Source organism: Zophobas morio, unplaced genomic scaffold, assembly GCF_036711695.1.
Source record: "Zophobas morio isolate AGI-343-1 ecotype UQ-CSIRO unplaced genomic scaffold, CSIRO_AGI_Zmor_V1 ptg000006l, whole genome shotgun sequence".
Classification (NCBI taxonomy): domain Eukaryota; kingdom Metazoa; phylum Arthropoda; class Insecta; order Coleoptera; family Tenebrionidae; genus Zophobas; species Zophobas morio.
In genome coordinates this window covers 5,236,999-5,259,055 of record NW_026972111.1, presented here as the reverse complement: position 1 = coordinate 5,259,055, position 22,057 = coordinate 5,236,999, and the positions used below count along the sequence as shown (strand labels likewise).

At 32.5% G+C, this 22,057-nt stretch overlaps 1 protein-coding gene across 1 annotated transcript; it reads right to left on the bottom strand.

Annotated features, from left to right (window-relative positions):
• Positions 1–3,708: 3,708 nt before the first annotated feature.
• Positions 3,709–16,263, bottom strand: LOC135123403 (uncharacterized). Its single transcript, XM_064048009.1, has 4 exons — positions 16,190–16,263; positions 4,549–15,886; positions 4,328–4,501; positions 3,709–4,244 (listed from the first exon to the last, which is right to left on the bottom strand). Exons 1-2 carry the CDS (start codon positions 16,223–16,225, stop codon positions 10,007–10,009), a joined length of 5,916 nt encoding a protein of 1,971 aa, XP_063904079.1. The 5' UTR covers positions 16,226–16,263; the 3' UTR covers positions 3,709–4,244; positions 4,328–4,501; positions 4,549–10,006.
• Between the last annotated feature and the right edge of the window lie 5,794 nt (positions 16,264–22,057).

The following is a 22,057-nucleotide window of genomic DNA, read 5'->3' as shown; positions in this document are numbered from 1 at the left end:
TTTAGTCAGTTGGACAGACTGATTCGTGTTGAAATTAATTATTTTATACATCTAGTGGTTAGTATGTTTGTAGGTGAGTGAGAGGACCAGATAGAAATGAATAGAGACCCTAGATATGCTTTGGAAAAGAGTTGTGACACGGACATTTTCTGTCTCTATCTTTATTACATGACGGTCAGTTATGAAATAGCTATAGTGATTGCTGTCTTTATCTAATTTAGTGATTTAGTTGCAAAAACTTCAAAAGAAATTTATAGGTTAAGTTACATTTTCAAGCAGTGGCGTAGTGCTCCAAATAGTTTCTTTGAAATTTTGTTAACAGTACTGACACTGACAGTACCTTATATTTAAGAAGATGTGTTATGCGGTTAAGTACTTCTTACAATTTGCAACCGGCATCGCTGGTAAAACAGAAAAATACAGAATACCTAATCATACTGATTTACACTTTATAAGATTATATCACAATTTGCAGTTAAGTTTAAACACCATTCTGTACTTAGGTACTATCGTTGTTCCCAGCTAAGATTGTCAGTATCTAATGGTTTTGCTTCTGGTCAAAACAACATTTTGTAATTTAACGAACGGCACCGTGGTAAGAAATTTGAAGCATGTCTAGTAGGTTCTCTATCTACTACTCTATCATAAACAGTGGTTTTACAACGTCCTCACATTTCCATCATGAATATTTGCTCTGATATGTAGAATAATCTCAGTAGAAATATATAGATTCATGTACCTCTATATTAAATAAAACTTACAAGTTAAAATTTGTTACATCTTTTAATTAAAATAACAATGAAAAAAAAAATACAAAAACAAGCATGGTCATCGAGTTTCTGTAACTCGAAATAATTAAGAAATGTTCCACAAACAATTAATGAAATTGCCGAAGAATACATGAGGTTGGATTGAACATTTTTAGACAAAGGTGGAGCGTTAGCAGCAAAATCAACATTCCTACTTTTGTTATTTGGGTTAACTATTGAATTTTGGAACTGCGTTTTTGTACTTTTGATTTTAATTTCTTTTGCAATTCTAGATAATGTGTCTCTGTGTGTGGAATTCCCAGTAAAATGATAACATACGATTTGCTTCCATCGTAAGCTTACACCTCCTAACATAAAAAACAAAACATAGGTAGCGACTTCATTTAAATTTGTTAATGTTGTTTCCCAAAAGTAATGAGGAACGTCGACAGTATTCTTTACCTGGATTGATTGCTGCTTCGCCTAAAAATAAACAATAATCTCTTTCCTAATCGTTAAAATTTTGAATTTTGATTGTTAAATAGGTAAAAATTTCATGTAAAATTCCTGGTAAAAACGGTATGTGCTGAATTTTACGGCATAGAGTTCCACTTTGAAGGTAACGGAAAATTTATATTCAAAAGATATAGTTATGTCCTGATGTTCCACAGACAAATTTTTGTTTTAATGGCTTCTTCTATTGTTTTATTGTTCCAGCGTTTTGGTAGTTTACATTTCACACTTCAATTTTGAATTTGCTTTTCGTTCAGAATCCCTTTTATAGTTCTGTTTTATGCATCGTCCTTATTTTTGTAATTTATTACTTGCCCTTTTAAACTTGAAATTTTTGCTTTCAAAACATTAATTTCTTTTTCAGCACCCCGCGTTATTTTTTCTTGCAACTTTTTTTCATTTGCAGTTTTTTGATGAAGTTGTCTTTTTCGAAAATAGTCTGCTGAACTTCATCAATAACATTTTTTTTTTTGCCAAGAACCGGTCATTTTGACGTAAATTCAGCCACATTATAAATTGTTGGAATTGCGTTCTCACATATTTTGCATTCACTTGAAATATAAAAATTCTCTTTTTTGAAGTGAACCTGTTGACCAAGGATTAGATGGAAAATACAATTTCGGACAACAACCTCGCAAATGTAAGCCCTTTTGCCAATTTTTCAAGATGGATATTGCATCTGTTCTTTCCATTTGTTAAGTAATACCTTGTTTTCGGGGCCTTTAAACAATGAGAAACCATTTGCTTCTGTATTTCTACAGTTTCGTACACAACAGACGACGACTATTCTCTTCCACGTCTATGTACTAAATGACAATTACAAACTGTCAAAACATGACTCAAAAAAGGCATCCGTAGCCAGCATAGTAAAATAAAATTTACCATTAATTTTGACGTTTCGTGTCACAACTCTTTTCCAAAGTATATCTAGGGTCTCTAGAAATGAATAATCAAAATGGCGGTGTAGTCTTGATATTTATTGAAGGTATTGAAAGACAAAGTCTGTGAGGGTTCGTCATTTTATTATTAGTATGTGAATTGTCAGGAATGTTTCTTTAGTTACAAGGCGCCTTTTTGTTCAATAAAGAAACCCAAAGAAAACTTAACGTTGTCTGACTTGAAATACAAAGAAAGTTTAACAATTCGACGGTGTAGTTTTTTCTGTCGGTAGTCTTCGGTGGTCTGACACTTACTTCGTAATGGTTTACCACTTTTCTACTAAGATTTATTTCGTAGAAATAGAATAGGAAAGATACAAGTCACAAAAAATGGACTTAGACTGGATGTAGAAGCCATCAAACAGGGAAGAGCAAAATCAAGAAATTAGAGATAAGCATGAAGAGTGGGAACGAGCTAAGGAAGAAATGGGAAAGAGAGTGGGTGAAGTAGAAAGTCAACTAGATCAAATGGAGAGAGAAAAGAGAAGAAACAAAGTAGTGATGATGGGATTGGAAATAGGAACAGGAGAGCAGAAGCGGATAATTGAAAAAGTGACAAAATTTTTAAAAGAGAAAGCCAAAAATAGAGTGTAAAGTTAAAAGCACTTACAAAATTGCAGAGAAAGCTTATGTAGTGGAATTCGAAAATAGAGAAGAAAAAATAAATAAATGTAATGGAAACCAAGAAGAACTTAAAAGGATCGTCAGTTTACGTAAATTCAAATCAAAATAAAAGAAGAGGCAACAAGAAAGAGAAATAAAGGAAAAATTGTTAGAATGGGATATAAAAAGTCAACTGTAGATGGTAGAAATTTTAAATGGAATGAAGAAGAGGGCAGACTCAAGAAGGTAGAAAATTTTTAGTAAAGAGCCAAAAGAAAAGGAAGAAAAGGAGGAAAAAGGGAAGGAAACAAGCCAAAGGAAAAAGAATAAAGGATGCAGATAGGGAAAATAGTCAATGGGAAGCTGGTACAAAATTAGGAGAAAAAGGGGTGAACGTACTGTTTTAGAATGTCCAAGGGTTGCGAAAAAAGGAAAAGGAGTTCTAGGATTACGTGGGAAAATTTGATGTGGTGGGGCTAGTAGAGACAAGGGTACAAAGAGAAAACTGGGAGAAATTTGAAGAGACACTACCACAAGAATATGTGTGGGAGTGTCAAGGGGCGACAAAGGAAAAGAAAAAGGGTAGAGGAAGCGGAGGAATAATAATGGGATTTCGAAAAGAAATGCAAGAATTGGAAAAGGGAATTAATAATAAAAACGGACTAATGAAGAAAGTAATACAGCTTGATAACAATCGATGAAAAATAATAATAATTGTTTATAGCAAGAAAATGGAGGAAACCAAGATAAACATAGAAAAGGAAATAAAAGAAATTATCTAGGAGATATAGACGAAATGTTCAGAAAAGCACAAACAGGAGGGGTGGTAATGGGCAAAGAGAAAGTGTATATGTTTAAAACCGCCGCAATGGGTTATAGAAAAATTTTGTAATAAAACAACTGACTAGTCTCAACCAGCCGCCTTTATTCGAGTTCACAAAAATAAAGTCAATACAGTAATTAACGTTTTGGGCAAAATTTTACAGCCAAGCAGAAATTCCTTCCCTTTAGAAGGGACAATCTCTGACGAATTATCTGTCTTGGGGAGTGATTCCCTCCAAAAACAGTAATAAATCAGACTCAAGCAGTCACTTTTCGGCAAATACAAAAAAGAAAAAATACACCCTGTACAAGCTGCATCATTGTAAACGGCGAAAATTTTCTACCCTTGAATCCTAGTTAAGATTATCACACTTCGAAACTTGTTATATAGGATAAGTTCGGAAGGTTGACAATCTGTCTGATCTAAACTAAAACTCTACAATAAGTATTTAAAATTATAATATTTCGACGAATAAGCCAGGCAGGCAGGACGATTTCCCGAAGAACCAGGACAGTGTCTATTTCTTTTGAACACCTTGAAACGGAACTTCAATGTCTTAAAGATGGTCCGTCCACCAATTACCAGGACTACGGGGTACTTATTTCTCGTTGTTTTCCACTGAAGAGAGTAAACATAATATATATAATAATAACGCAAATAGATTTATTGCTATTATTTAAAAAAGTGACCAAAATACTTACAAATTTTACTTCCCAACAGCACGAAGTCAAAAACATAATCGTTAAAAAAGCGCAGATAAAATTTCTATACACTGGAGACTGATGTTATGAGCTGGATATCTTCGAACGCTTTGAAAAAAATCCCTTTTTGTGCTACCAGTTACTACGCTTTTAGATGTCCGTCAAGAATCGATCCTGTAAGATAATTTTTATATTTTGTTTTACAATATACAACTTATTACCTTAATTAAGTATGTTTTCCTTTGCTTAATCGTGGTGTGGTTGTCGTGCCCCCATTTTCGTCCAAGACAGTCTTTGGAAAATACTAGAAGGTACCATGCATCGCTTTTTCTTTTTCTATATGTATTTATGAATAATGCAGAAAACACAGTTACGTTTTTTTTTCAGAAAATTTTGTTAAATTTGTTGTCATATGTTTTTTTATTTAGTACTATTTGCGAAAAAGATGTCAGTTGATCAGTTCTTTCTTTTGGAAAATTGTACGTATCACAAGTGAATCTTAACTTTTCTGAACTTACAAATTAAGTATTCAAAAATTTTTAAGCTTGATTGTAACCGGGGGACAAAGCAAACGTGATGAAGTCATACTAAAAAAATTATTAACCTGGTATAACGGGTGTATGGAAACCCTTACGGAACTTACTACGAGGGGTTTCGATTGATTTCGGCTGGCACGAGGTGCAGTGAAAATAAATTGTGCAATTTGTGGTGAAAAGTACAGTACGAAGTGTGTAGATTAACATAAGAATAAGAATCGAGTGTGGAAGAAGTTGTAGATAACCAAATAGACGTAACTAAAGGCGAACGAGGTTAAATTTGCAAATTGAGTACGTGTAGAAACAGTAGTAGAAACGGTGAAATACGAAGGTCACCCAAATAATAAAGGACACATGAGTGGAAACTCCGAATCTGACGACGCGACGTGGAATATACGACGGATGACGGAAAACGTAAAAGAAACAAGTCAGAATGTGAACTTAAAAAAACAAGGGATTTCGGATATGGCAGAACTGAAAACGATAGTGACAGCAATGATGCAAGAAATAAATGAATTGAAAGAAGGTCAGCAAAAATTTAAGATGGCGTCGGCGAGTGTAAACGTGTCGCATACAGTGTTCTAAAATAAATGATGATGTTGATAAGCAATGCAGAAAATGTAAAAACAAAGTGTCTAATGCCTGGTCGTGTGTTAAGTGTCATACGTACTTTCATAAAAGCTGTGCTTTAGTGGTACAAGAAACGAATAACAAGCTTATTTTTCTGTCGAATAATGAGCTAGTATGTGTTAAGTGCTGTGGTGATTCGAATGAATCTGTAAGTTCCAATAGTTCTACATCTTCTGCTCAAGAAGTTTTAAAGTTCTTGAATAGTGATGAATTTTCCAATCTGTTAAATAAAATGGTCGACAAGACTGTGTCTCCTCTAATGATCGAAATTAAAAAACTTAGAGATGAGGTTCAGATTCTAAAATCAAGTATTTTCGAGAAGATGTCAACAAGAGAAACCCAGTATAGTTCTTTAAAACTGCCTTGTTGGGATGATGATCGTTTATCTGAAAAATCATCAGTTTTATCTAGTAATGAAATTGAAGGTAATGTCTTCACAATTAGTGGTAATAGTGACAAGAAAGGTCCTCAGAAAAGCCTGGATAAAACATCGTTTAAAAGAAATGTAAACCTTCGCTCAGCTGTTGTGGAAGATAATCAAAACGTGTATGAACCCAATAAAAATGCTCCAGTTAAGTCCAATATTACTAATGCTACCAGTAAAACGAGGGTAATGAAGACCTTGATAATTGGTACTTCTCAAGTCACCAATGAAAATGGAGATGCTCTTGGAGATCGTAGTAATGAGTTTGTTGCTGTCACTAGGCGACGAAAAAGGGACATTCATGTCACAAGAGTAAATCCTGGGGTTAATATTAGTAAGATTGAAGATTACATTAGGAATAAATTACAGTGTGTTTGTAGCGCAAATGACAATATGGACAATATTCAATCCTTTGAACTTAAACAATTAAATTCTAAGTTCCCTGATAAATACAGTTCCTTTAAATTATCAATCGATTTTTCATTATTTGAAAAAGTTTTGGATCCATCTTTTTGGCCAATCGGTATTGCTGTTCGTAAATATTTTAGTCCTCGTAGTGTACGAAGACAATCAAATTTTCAAAAAACTCCAGATCATCAAACTCAGAGTTAACAATTTATTATCAGAATGTTAGAGGGTTGAGAACTAAAATCAGTGATTTATATTCTAATGTATTGTGCGAGAACTATCCCATAATTTCTTTAACAGAAACTTGGCTTAATGACACATTTTTTAATGGGGAAATTATAGATGATAGATATGTTGTTTACAGAAAGGATAGATCCTTTTTAGAGACGAATAAAGAACGTGGTGGTGGTGTAATGATAGCTGTTATAAAGAATATTCCTTCTACTTTACTGCAAATTGATACTCTTCAAAGAGAAGAAGTTTGGATACTAATTTCGTTTAATGGCATTCAAATTATAATTGGAACTGTGTATTTTCCTCCTAATTCACCCTTAGCTGTGTATTCTGACCATATATCTTTGGTTGATTCTTTAATTGCTGATTATCCTGAAACTACAGTATGTATTGTTGGTGATTACAATTTGCCTGGATTGAGCTGGAAAAGTGATACTAATTGTAATTATTTAATACCTGTTAATGTTGTTTCAATGATTGAAGAATTAATTTGTGACAATTTCGCTGTGAGTGGTCTTTTTCAATACAACTTTATATTGAATGGAAATGATGTAATTTTGGATTTAAGCTTTAGTAATACTGCACTTATGATTGAAGAATGTTTATCCTTATTACCGAAAGATATAAATCATCCTGCCTTTATTATTAAAATTAGTGACATATTCTTGCCTTTACTAGAGCATACTATATACACATCTTATTTGGATTTTAAGAACGCGTCATTTGATGTAATTAATACCCAACTGGAGCAAATTGATTGGTTTACCATGGAAAATTTTTCCCATCTTGATGATTGTATGTATTATTTTTATTCTCACATAAATTCTCTTATAAATCGTTTTGTTCCTATTGTTGTTAAAAAAACTCAGAACAACTTTCCTTATTGGGTTGATAACCATACAAGATCTCTTATTGTGAAAAAAAAAAAAGCTCATAGGGATTTTAAGGTAACTGGATTATATTCAGATTATGTAAAGTTTTGTGATCTTAGACGTACATGTAAGTTGGCTATGAACTTGTGTAGGAAAAATCATATTCGAAGTGTTTTTGGTCATTTGTCAAGAAATCAAAATCTAATACAGTGGGGTTTCCCTGTTCTATGTTCTTAGGTGATATCATAGCTGATTCTTCTAAATCCATTGCAGATTTGTTTGCTACTTATTTTCAAACTGTATATACGGTAGCTGATACTGATGTTAATATGAGTTCATCAAATTGGAAAGACAATCTTGTTGATATTAATTCATTTGAAAAATCCACCGTTTTGTCTAAATTACTTTCCTTAGATTCTTCTGTTAAAATAGGTCCAGATGGTATTCCATCACTATTTTTAAAACAATGTGCTCACAATTTATGTTTTCCCCTACAAATTTTATATAAAAGATCTTTACAATTATCCAAAGTTCCTACACTATGGAAAATTTCTTATGTTACACCTATTTATAAGAAAGGTCATCGTAGTGATATTTCAAACTATAGACCTATTAGTATTGGTTCACCTATAGCCAAAATATTTGATTCAATTACATGTGACATTCTGTCTTTCCATGTAAAAAATATCATCCTAGATGAACAGCATGGCTTCTTTAAAGGGCGTTCGACAACTTCTAATTTAATAATATTTACTAATTATATAGGTAGTTAATAATATGGAAAATGGTTACGATACTGATTATATTTACACTGATTTGGCAAAAGCTTTTGATAGGGTGAATATTCGTATTCTACTATTAAAATTGGCTAAGATTGGAATTGGTGATCCTTTACTTTCATGGATAGATTCATATCTAAGTAATCGAAGGCAATTTGTAATTATAAATGGGTTTAAATCAAAATGTATAATTCCATCTTCTGGTGTTCCGCAAGGTTCCCTAAGCCTTTGCTTTTCTCTCTATTTATAAATGATATCAAAGATGTTATAAAATGTAGTCAGCTTTTACTATTTGCAGATGATTTAAAAATCTTTAAAAAAATTACTTGCCCCTCTGATTGTCATATGATACAATCTGATTTGAACTTTTTAGAATTTTGGTGTAAGAAAAATGGACTAGAATTTAACGTACCTAAGTGTAAGGTTTTAAGATTTAGTCGTAAATTATGTTCTGAACATTATAATTATACATTGTCTTCTATTGTTCTTGAAAATGTGACCAGTTTTCGTGATTTAGGAATTACTATTGATAGTAAACTCTCTTTTATTTTGCACATAAATAATATTGTTTCTAAAGCAAATAAAATGTTAGGATTAGTAAAAAGAACCTGTAGTGAGTTCACAAATCTTAGATCTTTTATTGTTTTGTTTTCATCTTTTGTAAGGTCGATCCTCGAATACGGTGTTACTATATGGTCTCCTTATTATAAGATGCACAGTCAAAGAATTGAAGAAATTCAAAAAAAATTCGTCAAATTTCTGTGCTATAAGTTTAAAATATTTTTCAATAGCTATAATTATACTATGATAATAAGTTATTTTGGGCTTACGTTACTTTCTAAGAGAAGAATAATGTTTGATATGTGTTTTGTTTATAAAGTATTGTCTGGTATTGTTACTTGTTCAAATATTTTAATTTTATTTATGATACATGTTCCATCTCGTCAAGTAAGAAATTCTCACTTACTTTCAATTCCATATCATCGTACTTTGTACGCGTTTCAATTGCCTGTTAGTCGTCTTGCTAGACTGACACTTATCTATAATGAAATTGAGTTTGTGGGAATTTCTTACACCAGGTTTAAATCATCGATCCACAGGAAGATTTTAATTTAGTGTTGTAACTTTTGTATGTTTTTATTATTGTAATTGGTTTTTTTTTGACCGTTAATAAACATCATCAAACAAAAATATGAAAAATACTAGAAAAAGCAAAAGTAGAGAAAACCTTGCTCAGAGCAATCAAAAGTATACACAAAAGCGACTAGAAATATAGTGAGAACTGACAACGCCCAATCAAACGGGATTCTAACAAGCAAAGAAGTGCGCCAAGGAGGGGTGTTGAGACCATTACTATTTATAACCGAAATGGAACGAGAATATAAAAGGGGTAAATATAGTATGAAAACTGCACCAGCTATTAATAACAATAATGATGAACGCAGATGATTTTGTTATATCGGCGGATACAGAAAAATAACTTCAAAAGAAATTAGAGATACGGAATAAAGAATTTAAAGACTACGGAATGAACATAAACGTGGAAAAAACAGAAATCACGGTAATAGGAAAAAATTAACAAAAAATATACATCAAGCTTGACAATGATCAACCAAAAGGAAAGTTTCAAATACCTAGGATCGACAATTTGGCCAAGGCAAAAAGAAAGCACAGCAAGATGGTAAAGACACTACGAAGGAGAAAAATGAGATGGAGGCAAGCCGAGCTAAGGAATGCTGTGGAAGGAGCAGTGCGACCACATTACCTCTACACCGTACAGTAGAAGAGGAACGGGATTAAGTAGGTGTCACTTTTAAAATCCGTTTCAGAAGACAATTGATTTGGTCAACGGCTGATGTTATTAAATATTGGACGACTTTTTCGTGACCGTTTACGGAAGCTGCGTGCAGTGGCGTCCAACCCGAATTAGAAGCACGATAGATTTCGCCACCGAATGTCACCAAACGTTCGACAACCTTTTCATGCCCGTTTTGCGAAGCTACAAAAAGTGCTGTCGAACCGTTTTTATTAACGCGATTGATTTCAGCCCCGACTGTCGTTAAGTATTCAACAACTTTTTCGTGGCCGTTTTTGGAAGCTACGTGAAGTGGTGTGTCACCTTCATTATCAGCACGATTGATTTCGGCGCCGACGGTCGTCAAATACTCCACAACTTTTTCGTAGCCTTTGAAGGATGCTACGAAAAGTGGTGTCGAACCGTAATTATCAACCTGACTGATGTCCGCACCGACTGTCACCAAGTATTCGACAATTTTTTCGTGGCCGTTGAAAGAAGCCACGTGAAGAGGTGTCCAACCGTTATTATCAGCGCGATTCAGCTCGACGCTCTTGGTCACCAAGTATTCGACAACTTTTTCGTGGCCTTTGTCGCAAGCCACGTGAAGTGGTATCAAACCGTTATTACTAACACGATTAATTTCAGCGCCGGCTGTCGCCAAGTATTCGACAATTTTTTCGTGGCCGTTGAAAGAAGCCACGTGAAGAGGTGTCCAACCATCATTATCAGCGCGATTCAATTCGGCGCCCTTTGTCACCAGGTATTCAACGACTGTTTCATGGCCGTTTTCGCAAGCTACGTGAAGTGGGGTATCACCATCATTATCAATGTGATTGATTTCGGCGCCGGCTGTCGTCAAATACTCGACAACTACTTCGTGACCTTTTTCGCAAGCAATGTGAAGTGGTGTCCAACCGTCGGCAGTAGCGCGATTGACTTCAGCGCCGGCTGTTGTTAAGTTTTGGACAATTGTTTCATGGCCTTTTCGGGAAGCTGTGTAAAGTGGTGTCGCATCTTTTTTATTAGTGCTATTGATTTCAGCGCCGATTGTGGCCAAGTATTCGACAATTTTTTCGTGACCTTTTTCGGAAGCCACGTGAAGTGGTGTCCAGCCTTCATGACTAGCACGATTAATTTCAGCGCCAAGTGTCGCCAGATACTTCACAATTGTTTCTTGACCGTTGTGGGAAGCTATAAAAAGTGGTGTGCAACCCTTGTTTTGAACGCGATTGATTTCGGCGCCAAGTGACACTAAATATTCGACAACCTTTTCGTGGCCTTTTTCGCAAGCTATGTGAAGCGGTGTCCAACCGTCATTCCTAACAGAATTAATTTCCGCACCGGCCGTGGTTAACTTGTCGATAACTTTATCATGGCCATTTCGAGAAGCTACATGAAGAGGTGTGGCACCTTTTTTGTTAGCGCGATTGACTTCGGCACCGATTGTCACCAAGTATTCGACCACTTTGTCGTGGCCTTTTTCGCAAGCTACGTGAAGTGGTGTCCAACCATCATGATTAGCACGATTAATTTCAGCGCCAAGTGTCGCTAGATATTTCACAATTGTTTCATGACCGTTTCGAGAAGCCATAAAAAGTGGTGTTGAACCGTTCTTATTAACGCGATTGATTTCAGCCCCGGCTGTCGCCAAGTATTCGACAACCTTTCCGTGGCCTTTTTCGGAAGCTAGATGAAGTGGTGTCCAACCGTCCTTCGTCACAGGATTAATTTTAGCGCTGGCCGTGGTTAAGATTTTGGTAACTTTTTCGTGGCCATTTCGAGAAGCTACGTGAAGAGGTGTTACACCTTTTTTATTAGCGCGATTGACTTCGGCGCCGACTGATTCCAAGTATTCGACAACTTTTTCTTGACCGTTTTGGGAAGCTATAAAAAGTGGTGTGCAACCATTATTTTCAGCGCGATTGACTTCGACGCCGAGTCTCACTAAGCATTGGACAACTTCTTCGTGACCGTTACGGGAAGCTAGGTGAAGTGGTGTGCTACCGTTGTTGTTATTAGCACAATTGATTTCGGCACCGACTGTCGCCAAGTAGTCGACAATTTTTTCGTGGCCTTTTTCGGAAGCTACGTGAAGTGCTGTCCAACCGTGATTAGTCGAGGGATTAATTTGGGCGCCGAAGGTCACTAAGTATTGGACAACTTTTCCGTGGCCGTGAAAGGAAGCTATCAAAAGTGGTGTCCAACCCTCGTTATTAGCGCGATTGATTTCGGCACCGGCTGTCGCTAGGTATTTGACAACATTTTCGTGGCCGTTTTGACAAGCTAAGTAAAGTGGTGTATGACCACCAATCGCAGCGCGATCGATTTCTGCGCCGACTGTCTCTAAGTAGTCAACAATTTTTTCGTGCCCATTTCCAGAAGCTATGTATAATAGTGTGATAACGAATTCTTTTTCCACAAACAATTTTAAAAGATATTCGTTGACATCGAAGTTGGGAAAGTAATAGTTCGGTAAGAGAGGTATTTGTACGAATAGTACACTAATAAGTTTCACTTCACACCCAAAAGTATTTAACACTTCAGCTGTCAAAAGTATACATACATCGTCATAGCCGAACAAAGCAGAATAATATAAAAAGTTTATTATATCATCGCGAGTGCATAATCGATTCAAATCAGTTTGTTTCGTTCGTAGTAACTTTAGTTCTGCTCCCAAGCTCTCACTTTTTGTAGCATAAGACAAAGGAGTCGCGTTTAGCAGAGTGTCAAATTCGTCAACATTGTTCTTTTGTTGTAAATACGCCAACGCTTCAAAATACGCTTCAGTTTCCGATTTTTTATCAAAATTGCGATCTTCTTGTACAATATACCCTTGAGTTATTTTTATACGCGGATGTCTTTTACCCCATGACGAAATCAAATGTAAGGCACTTCTGTCCCATTTATCTTTGAGTGTCAAAATTTCGTCGTCGTAAGTTTTAAACGTTTCGTAATTTTTGTATAAGACGGCAATGTGAGCTTTAGAGTTTTTGGCTAACAACATATCAAAAAAGAAGCGAACGTTGTCGTATTTGGCGCCAAACAGTATATCAGCAATGAAAACTTTCAAATCACTAGTGTTTTTGAAAATATATACAGCAACTAAATATTCCGCGAAAGAGCTATGAAGAAAACGCGGTACATTATTTTGGAATTCTTTCACAAAACCAAGAGATGCATATTCTTCTACAACTGTTTCTAAACATTTTTCAAAGTCAATATTTAACTGCTGCAAAATTTCGTCGTGAAATACTACTTTAAAAGCCACTCGTTCATACAGATCTAAAGCTTCTCGTTTTTCTTTGTTAATTCTTCTCGCCAAATGCGGGTTTTTAATATCGATTTCAATCTTATCTTGGTAAAAAATGTTCAATTTTTCCGCAATAAAATAATCGTACAAGTCGGTTAAGAGAAACGTGTTGTCCATTAGTTTCAAATATTTTTCGTGATTTTGACGAAACAGTTCAGTAAGCATGAATATTTGAAGCGGAACACCCAAAATGTCTACGTGTTCCACGATCGCAAACGACGATTTGATTTTCTCAATTGTGACTTCAATTTGGTCTGAGGAAACAAAAGTATTTAGACGATTTCTGCAGTAATTTTCTTGTTCGTCTTCGCTAAACCGATTTATACTAAGCGCAAGCAAACTGAAGTGTTTTTCAAGGAATGGTTTCAAATTTCGTCTGCTAGTAACCCACTGGTGGAAACCTTTGGACGAAAGATGCAGAATAATTTTTAACACATCGTCTAAATTGTCGCTTAAAATTTCATCAAGGGCGTCCCACACGTACACAACGTTGTTCCTTTCTATACACATTTTGAAAATCTCGCGATCCAGTTTTTTGACCGACTGACAATTGTTGACAGTTTTTTCAAATAAATCTATATAGTTAGTTGTTTCGGGGAACTCGGAATTATAAAAAAATGAATTAACGTCTTGAGGATTAATTATGACTGTCCAGTATTTCGGTGGACATTTATTTTTGAAACTTTTCATTAATTCTGATTTACCGATTCCCGGATCGCCAGTTATCAGATTGATGCTATTTTCTAACCTAGAAGACCACAACGTGTTTTCGTCCGTTGAATATTGTTCAGACAACTTATAAACTTCTAAGTCACTAACATCACCTTTGCTTTTGACCCACTCTAAATTTCCATCATCCAAAAGTTGAAAATAGTGAAACTGTTTAGTTGTTTGATTTTCGGTGTAAATTTGTTGAAGTTCAGAGTCGTTGTAATGTCTGTTACCTATATAGATAGTGTTAGCCAGGTTTAGATTATCAAAATGGAAGTTGTTTTCGTTGTTACCTAGATTGATAACTGCATTAGTAAAGCAAGAGTTATGATCAGTCTGATTTTTTTTCTGTAAAAAGTTTTCAATGTCAATTAAGTTACATTTGTTGAGTTTATCTCTAGCTGTATCAAAGTTATTAGCACAATTTAAAACAATAACTGTGTTTTCGTGAGCTTTCTCTAAATATGTTATATTTACAACATTCCGAGGGAGATAACGTCCGATATAAGGTTCAGGAAGGGTTTCTTGTTCACCTCCTATAGGATATGGACCGTTTAGCATTTCCAGCAGACTGTCCGTGGTGACACTTTCTAAAAACCCATCACTATTTCCAAAAGCTGTTACAAGATCAAGTTCGCCTTTTCCTTGGATCGATATGGTAAAATTTTGCATGACTTCGTCGCGCAAATCGGGTTTCAAGTTTGATAGATTTTGAAAGACGGAATAGTTTTGCATCCACTCCTCATTCTTCCCTTCACCAATTAGGATGAACTTTTTATCGGGACAAAGTTGAATGGCTTTGTCGACGTTTTCGTGTTGACGTAGTGTTAATGGACACTTGTCCATTAACCATAACAGCTGCATCAATATCTTTGGATCCGTTTTGTCGATATTACCATTGTCAATATATCTGACTGTAGGAAGGTACCTTTCTCTCACTAAGTTTAATTCTTTAAAGTCAATGTTTTCTTCTCGTCTAGAATCACCCCACAGTTGTTTAAGCGCTTCATACGATTCCCTTTTACACAGTGTAATATCAAAAGACGAAACAACTTCTCGAAATATTATCATTTTGTCATTGTCAATCACCGAACCAAACGACAAAGGTTCAATCTGACAAAATAGAAGCTGCAGCGCAATTAATCGCTGAACCCACTTTTTATTCAACTTTTCTTTCACCCCGTCTTGCATATTCCACTGAGATATCGTTCTGAGGAATCTATCGAATGTTTCCTCATCCGAAACATACCTCGTGATGAATTTTTCAGCAATTCTTCCTTTCATCTTTTCAACATTTTCTTGATCGGTATACAGATAAAATTTACTAAAAAACGTTTGATATTCTCGAATTTTGAGCAGCGTTTCTACACTCCAATCTTCTTCGATTATTTCAAACTGATACACACAGTCTGTTTTCTCTAAAAATTCTAAAGTAGCTTTTGTTTTAACAGCTTTAATAGAAAATTCTTCTTCTTCCAGTTGAAATGTTGTCTTGTCGTCACACTTAAAAGGTCTATTGGTAAATAGTATCAGTTCGTCTACATCGACCTTTATTTCTTTAAAACTTTGTAAATATTTGGCTATGCTGAAATTTCCTTTATTTTTTTGTAAATCTTTTGCGCGCAGAGCTTGCGTTTCGCTGTGTTTTAGCTGCACAGCTTTCACTCGTACTTCGTTGGCTTTTTCCGACTCGGTTTTAATAACTAGGTCATCAAAGGCTCCGAAATCCGCTTCGTTTGACGAAACATGAAAGTTCTTTATTGTGACGTTGTTTACTAGTTCTAGGACAACATTAGCGACAGCTACGTCCTCGTAGTCTTTGCCTTTATCGGTGGTGCCGGATCGTTTTTTAAAACTCTGTGTAGATACAACATTAATTAGTACTGGAATCTAAGCAAAATAGTTGAAAAACGCAAAATTAATTAAAAGTTTTATTTTGAGTTAGTAGATAACGAGCTGATATTATCTTACAATTTTAGATAACTTATCTCGTTTATTATCGTCATTTAATATCAAAACCGTTGCAAAATACAAGTATTTTGGGCTATAGTATAAAATCGACAACTCAGTTGATGGAGAATTTTGACATTGAACTTAAATAATAATCTAACTATACAAGTTTTTGAGTTTACGTTTATATATCTATTGAGAAACACTTACCTCAAATCCTTTCTCCATTTCTAAAGTTGTAATCATCGATGTTTAACTGCCAAACTTTTACGATAAACTAGCGCAAGTGGAGAACATCGACTATGTTATCTGTAAGCGGTCCTAAACTGACTATTTGTTTCTGATAAGATAAATACACCTTTTAAAATGACGTGACATGTTAAGTTCAATATTGTTCCGTTGATCAGATTTTTAAATATTTCGATTTTTCAATTAATCGATGTTTTGATTTTCCCATTTCTTGATGCTCGACTGTTGCGATTTTTCAATTTTTCTATTTTTTAAGGTTTCTGTATTTCGACTTCACTTTTTTGATTTTTTGATTTCTCAATTTTTCAGTTTTTCTTCCATTTTTCAAAATTCCAGTTTTGAGATTTTCAGCTTATTTGTTATTCAACTTTTCGATTCTACAATTTTTCAATTTCACGATTTTCAATTTTACGTTTTTTTAATTTTCCTACTCTTCAATTTTACGATTTTTAAATATTATGATTTTTCAATTCCTCAATTCTTCAGTTTTTTAGGTTTTTGATTTTTCAATTTTTTAAGGTTTCGATTTTTCGACTTCACTTTTTTGAGTTTTTGATTTCTCAATTTTTCAATTTTTTTAATTCCTCAGTTTTTGAATATTTCAGTTTTGGGATTTTTCAATATTTTCGATTATTCGATTTTTCAATTTTTGAATCCTGGATTGTTCAATGTGTCGATTTTTTACTTTTTCGATTTTTAAATTTTAGATTTTTCGATTTTTCGATTTTGCATTTCAACTCTTCGAAATTTCAATTTTTAGAATTTCCCAAAATTTTGATTTCTTAATCTTTCGATTTTTAGACTTCCCGATTTTAGATTTTCTGTTTTCCAATTTTTCGTTTTATCAAATTTTCCATTTTTAAAATTCTCGATTTTTCAATGTTGTGATTTCCCGATTTATCGAGATTTGGATGTTTGTTTTTTTTTTGTTTAATTTTTCGATTTTTCGATGTTGACCTATTTCGGTTTCTCAATTTTTCCCCTTGTCGTCTTCTCGATTTCTCGATATTTCGATTTTCCAGTTTTTCAAATTTGACTTTTATAAACTCTGTTTTTCGATTTTTCAGTTTTTCTCAGTTCTTCAATTTTTCTATTTTTTAAGGTTCCTGTATTTCGATTTTATTTTTTTGATTTTTCGAGATCTCAATTTTTCAATTTTTCAGTTTTTCTTTCATCTTTCAATTATTCAAAATTTCAATTTTGAGATTTTTCAGTTTATTTGTTATTCAATTTTTCGATTCTACAATTTTTCAATTTCACTATTTTCAATTTTTCTATTTCTCAATTTTACAATGTTTCAACTTTATATTTTTTTAATTGTTCTCCTCTTCAAGTTTACGATTTTTAAATATTTTGATTTTTCAATTTTTCAAATTTGATTTTTATAAATGCTCAGTTTTTCGATTTTTCATTTCCTCTATCCTTCGCTTTTTCAGTTTTTTAGGTTTTTAATTTTTCCATTTTTTAAGGTTTTGATTTTTCGACTTCACTTTTTTGACTTTTTGATTTCTCAATTTCTCAATTTTTGTAATTCCTCAGTTCTTGGATATTTCATTTTTGGGATTTTTCAAATTTTTAATCCTGGATTTTTCGATGTGTCGATTTTTTTACTTTTTCGATTTTTAAGTTTTAGATTTTTCGATTTCTCGATTTTGCATTTCAACTCTTCGAAATTTCAATTTTTAGAATTTCCCAAAATTTTGATTTCTTAATCTTTCGATTTTTAGACTTCCCGATTTTAGATTTTCTGTTTTCCAATTTTTCGTTTTATCAAATTTTCCATTATTAAAATTCTCGATTTTTCAATGTTGTGATTTCCCGATTTACCCAGATTTGGATGTTTGAATATTTTAATTGTTCAGTTTCTCAATTTATCAGTCCTTCAACTTATAACTTTTCGATTTTTTATTTTGGCCTATTTCGGTTTCTCAGTTTTCCATTTTCTGTTTTTTCGTTTTTTATTTTTCCGCTTTTAGATTTTTCGATTTTCCAATTTTTTAACTTTCAACTTTTCGTTTTTTCCATTTTAGCCTATTTCGGTTTCTCAACTTTTCGAATTTTCGATTTCATGACTTTTCAAATTCTCCATCTTTTGATATTTCGATTTCTCAATATTTCAGTTTTTCAATTTTCCGATTTTTTAAATCCTCTCAATTTATCGAGATTTGGATGTTTGTTTTTTTTTTGTTTAACTTTTCGATTTTTTGATTTTGGCCTATTTCGGTTTCTCAATTTTCCATCTGTCGACTTCTGGATTTCTCGATATTTTGATTTTCCAGTTTTTCAAATTTGACTTTTATAAAATCTGTGTCTCGATTTTTCACTTTTTCAGTTCTTCAATTTTACTATTTTTTAAGGTTTCTGTATTTCGACTTTACTTTTTTGATTTTTCGAGATCTCAATTTTTCAGTTTTTCAGTTTTTCTTTCATCTTTCAATTTTTCAAAATTTCAATTTTGAGATTTTTCAGTTTATTTGTTATTAAATTTTTCGATTCTACAATTTTTCAATTTCACGATTTTAAATTTTTCTATTTCTCAATTTTACGTTATTTTAATTGTTCTCCTCTTCAAGTTTACGATTTTTAAATATTTTGATTTTCAATTTTTCAAATTTGACTTTTATAAACTCTCAGTTTTTCGATTTTTCATTTCCTCCATTCTTCACTTTTTTAGTTTTTTAGGTTTTTGATTTTTCAATTTTTTAAGGTTTTGATTTTTCGACTTCACTTTTTTGACTTTTTGATTTCTCAATTTTCAATTTTTGTAATTCCTCAATTCTTGGATATTTCATTTTTGGGATTTTTCAAATTTCTAATCCTGGATTTTTCGATGTGTCGATTTTTTACTTTGTCGATTTTTAAGTTTTAGATTTTTCGATTTCTCGATTTTGCATTTCAACTCTTCGAAATTCCAATTTTTCAATTTTTAGAATTTCCCAAATGTTTTGATTTCTTAATCTTTCGATTTTTAGACTTCCCGGTTTTAGATTTTCTGTTTTCCAATTTTTCGTTTTATCAAATTTTCCATTTTTAAAATTCTCGATTTTTCAATGTTGTGATTTCCCAATTTACCCAGATTTGGATGTTTGAATGTTTTGATTGTTCAGTTTCTCAATTTATCGGTCCTTCAACTTATAATTTTTCCATTTTTTTTATTTTGGCCTATTTCGGTTTCTCAGTTTTCCACTTTCTGTTTTTTCGTTTTTTTATTTTTCCGCTTTTAGATTTTTCGATTTACCAATTTTTAACTTTCAACTTTTCGTTTTTTCCATTTTAGCCTATTTCGGTTTCTCAACTTTTCGAATTTTCGATTTCATGACTTTTCAATTTCTCGTTCTTTTGATATTTCGATTTCTCAATATTTCAGTTTTTCAATTTTCCGATTTTTTAAATCCTCTCGGTTTATCGAGATTTGGGTGTTTGGTTCTCTTTGTTTAATTTTTCGATTTTTCGATGTTGACCTATTTCGGTTTCTCAATTTTTCCCCTTGTTGACTTCTCGATTTCTCGATATTTTGATTTTCCAGTTTTTCAAATTTGACTTTTATAAACTCTGTTTCTCGATTTTTCAGTTTTTCAGTTCTTCAATTTTTCTATTTTTTAAGGTTCTTGTATTTCGACTTTACTTTTTTGATTTTTCGAGATTTCAATTTTTCAGTTTTTCTTTCATCTTTCAATTTTTGAAAATTTCAATTTAGAGATTTTTCAGTTTATTTGTTATTCAATTTTTCGATTCTGCAATTTTTCAATTTCACGATTTTCAATTTTTCTATTTCTCAATTTTACAATGTTTCAATTTTACGTTTTTTTAATTGTTCTCGTCTTCAAGTTTACGATTTTTAAATATTTTAATTTATCAATTTTTCAAATTTGATTTTTATAAACTCTCAGTTTTTCGATTTTTCATTTCCTCAATCCTTCACTTTTTCAGTTTTTTAGGTTTTTGATTTTTCCATTTTTTAGGGTTTTGATTTTTCGACTTCACGTTTTTGACTTTTTGATTTCTCAATTTCTCAATTTTTGTAATTCCTCAGTTCTTGGATATTTCATTTTTGGGATTTTTCAATAGTGCCATTCTTCGATTTTTCAATTTTTGAATCCTGGATTTTTCGATGTGTCGATTTTTTTACTTTTTCGATTTTTAAATTTTAGATTTTTCGACTTCTCGATTTTGCATTTCGACTCTTCGAAATTCCAATTTTTCAATTCTTAGAATTTCCCAAATATTTTGATTTCTTAATCTTTCGATTTTTAGACTTCCCGGTTTAAAATTTTCTGTTTTCCAATTTTTCGTTTTATCAAATTTTCCATTTTTAAAATTCTCGATTTTTCAATGTTGTGATTTCCCGATTTACCCAGATTTGGATGTTTGAATGTTTTGATTGTTCAGTTTCTCAATTTATCGGTCCTTCAACTTATAATTTTACCATTTTTTTTATTTTGGCCTATTTCGGTTTCTCAGTTTTCCATTTTCTGTTTTTTCGTTTTTTTATTTTTCCGCTTTTAGATTTTTCGATTTACCAATTTTTTAACTTTCAACTTTTCGTTTTTTCCATTTTAGCCTATTTCGGTTTCTCAACTTTTCGAATTTTCGATTTCATGACTTTTCAATTTCTCGTTCTTTTGATATTTCGATTTCTCAATATTTCAGTTTTTCAATTTTCCGATTTTTTAAATCCTCTCGATTTATCGAGATTTGGATGTTTGGTTTTCTTTGTTTAGTTTTTCGATTTTTCGATGTTGACCTATTTCGGTTTCTCAATTTTTCCCCTTGTCGACTTCTCGATTTCTCGATATTTTGATTTTCCAGTTTTTCACATTTGACTTTTATAAACTCTGTTTCTCGATTTTGCAGTTTTTCAGTTCTTTATTTTTTCTATTTTTTAAGGTTTCTGTATTTCGACTTTACTTTTTTGATTTTTCGAGATCTCAATTTTTCAGTTTTTCAGTTTTTCTTTCATCTTTCAATTATTCAAAATTTCAATTTTGAGATTTTTCAGTTTATTTGTTATTCAATTTTTCGATTCTACAATTTTTCAATTTCACGTTTTTTAATTTTTCTATTTCTCAATTTTACAATGTTTCAATTTTACGTTCTTTTAATTGTTCTCCTCTTCAAGTTTACGATTTTTAAATATTTTGATTTTTCAATTTTTCAAATTTGATTTTTATAAATTCTCAGTTTTTCGATTTTTCATTTCCTCTATCCTTCGCTTTTTCAGTTTTTTAGGTTTTTAATTTTTCCATTTTTTAAGGTTTTGATTTTTCGACTTCACTTTTTTGACTTTTTGATTTCTCAATTTCTCAATTTTTGTAATTCCTCAGTTCTTGGATATTTCATTTTTGGGATTTTTCAAATTTTTAATCCTGGATTTTTCGATGTGTCGATTTCTTTACTTTTTCGATTTTTAAATTTTAGATTTTTCGATTTCTCGATTTTGCATTTCGACTCTTCGAAATTCCAATTTTTCAATTTTTAGAATTTCCCAAATGTTTTGATTTCTTAATCTTTCGATTTTTCGACTTCCCGGTTTTAGATTTTCTGTTTTCCAATTTTTAGTTTTTTCAAATTTTCCATTTTTAAAATTCCCGATTTTTCAATGTTGTGATTTCCCGATTTACCCAGATTTGGATGTTTGAATATTTTGATTGTTCAGTTTCTCAATTTATCAGTCCTTCAACTTATAACTTTTCGATTTTTTATTTTGGCCTATTTCGGTTTCTCAGTTTTACATTTTCCGTTTTTTCGTTTTTTTATTTTTCCGCTTTTAGATTTTTCGATTTTCCAATTTTTTAACTTTCAACTTTTCGTTTTTTCCATTTTAGCCTA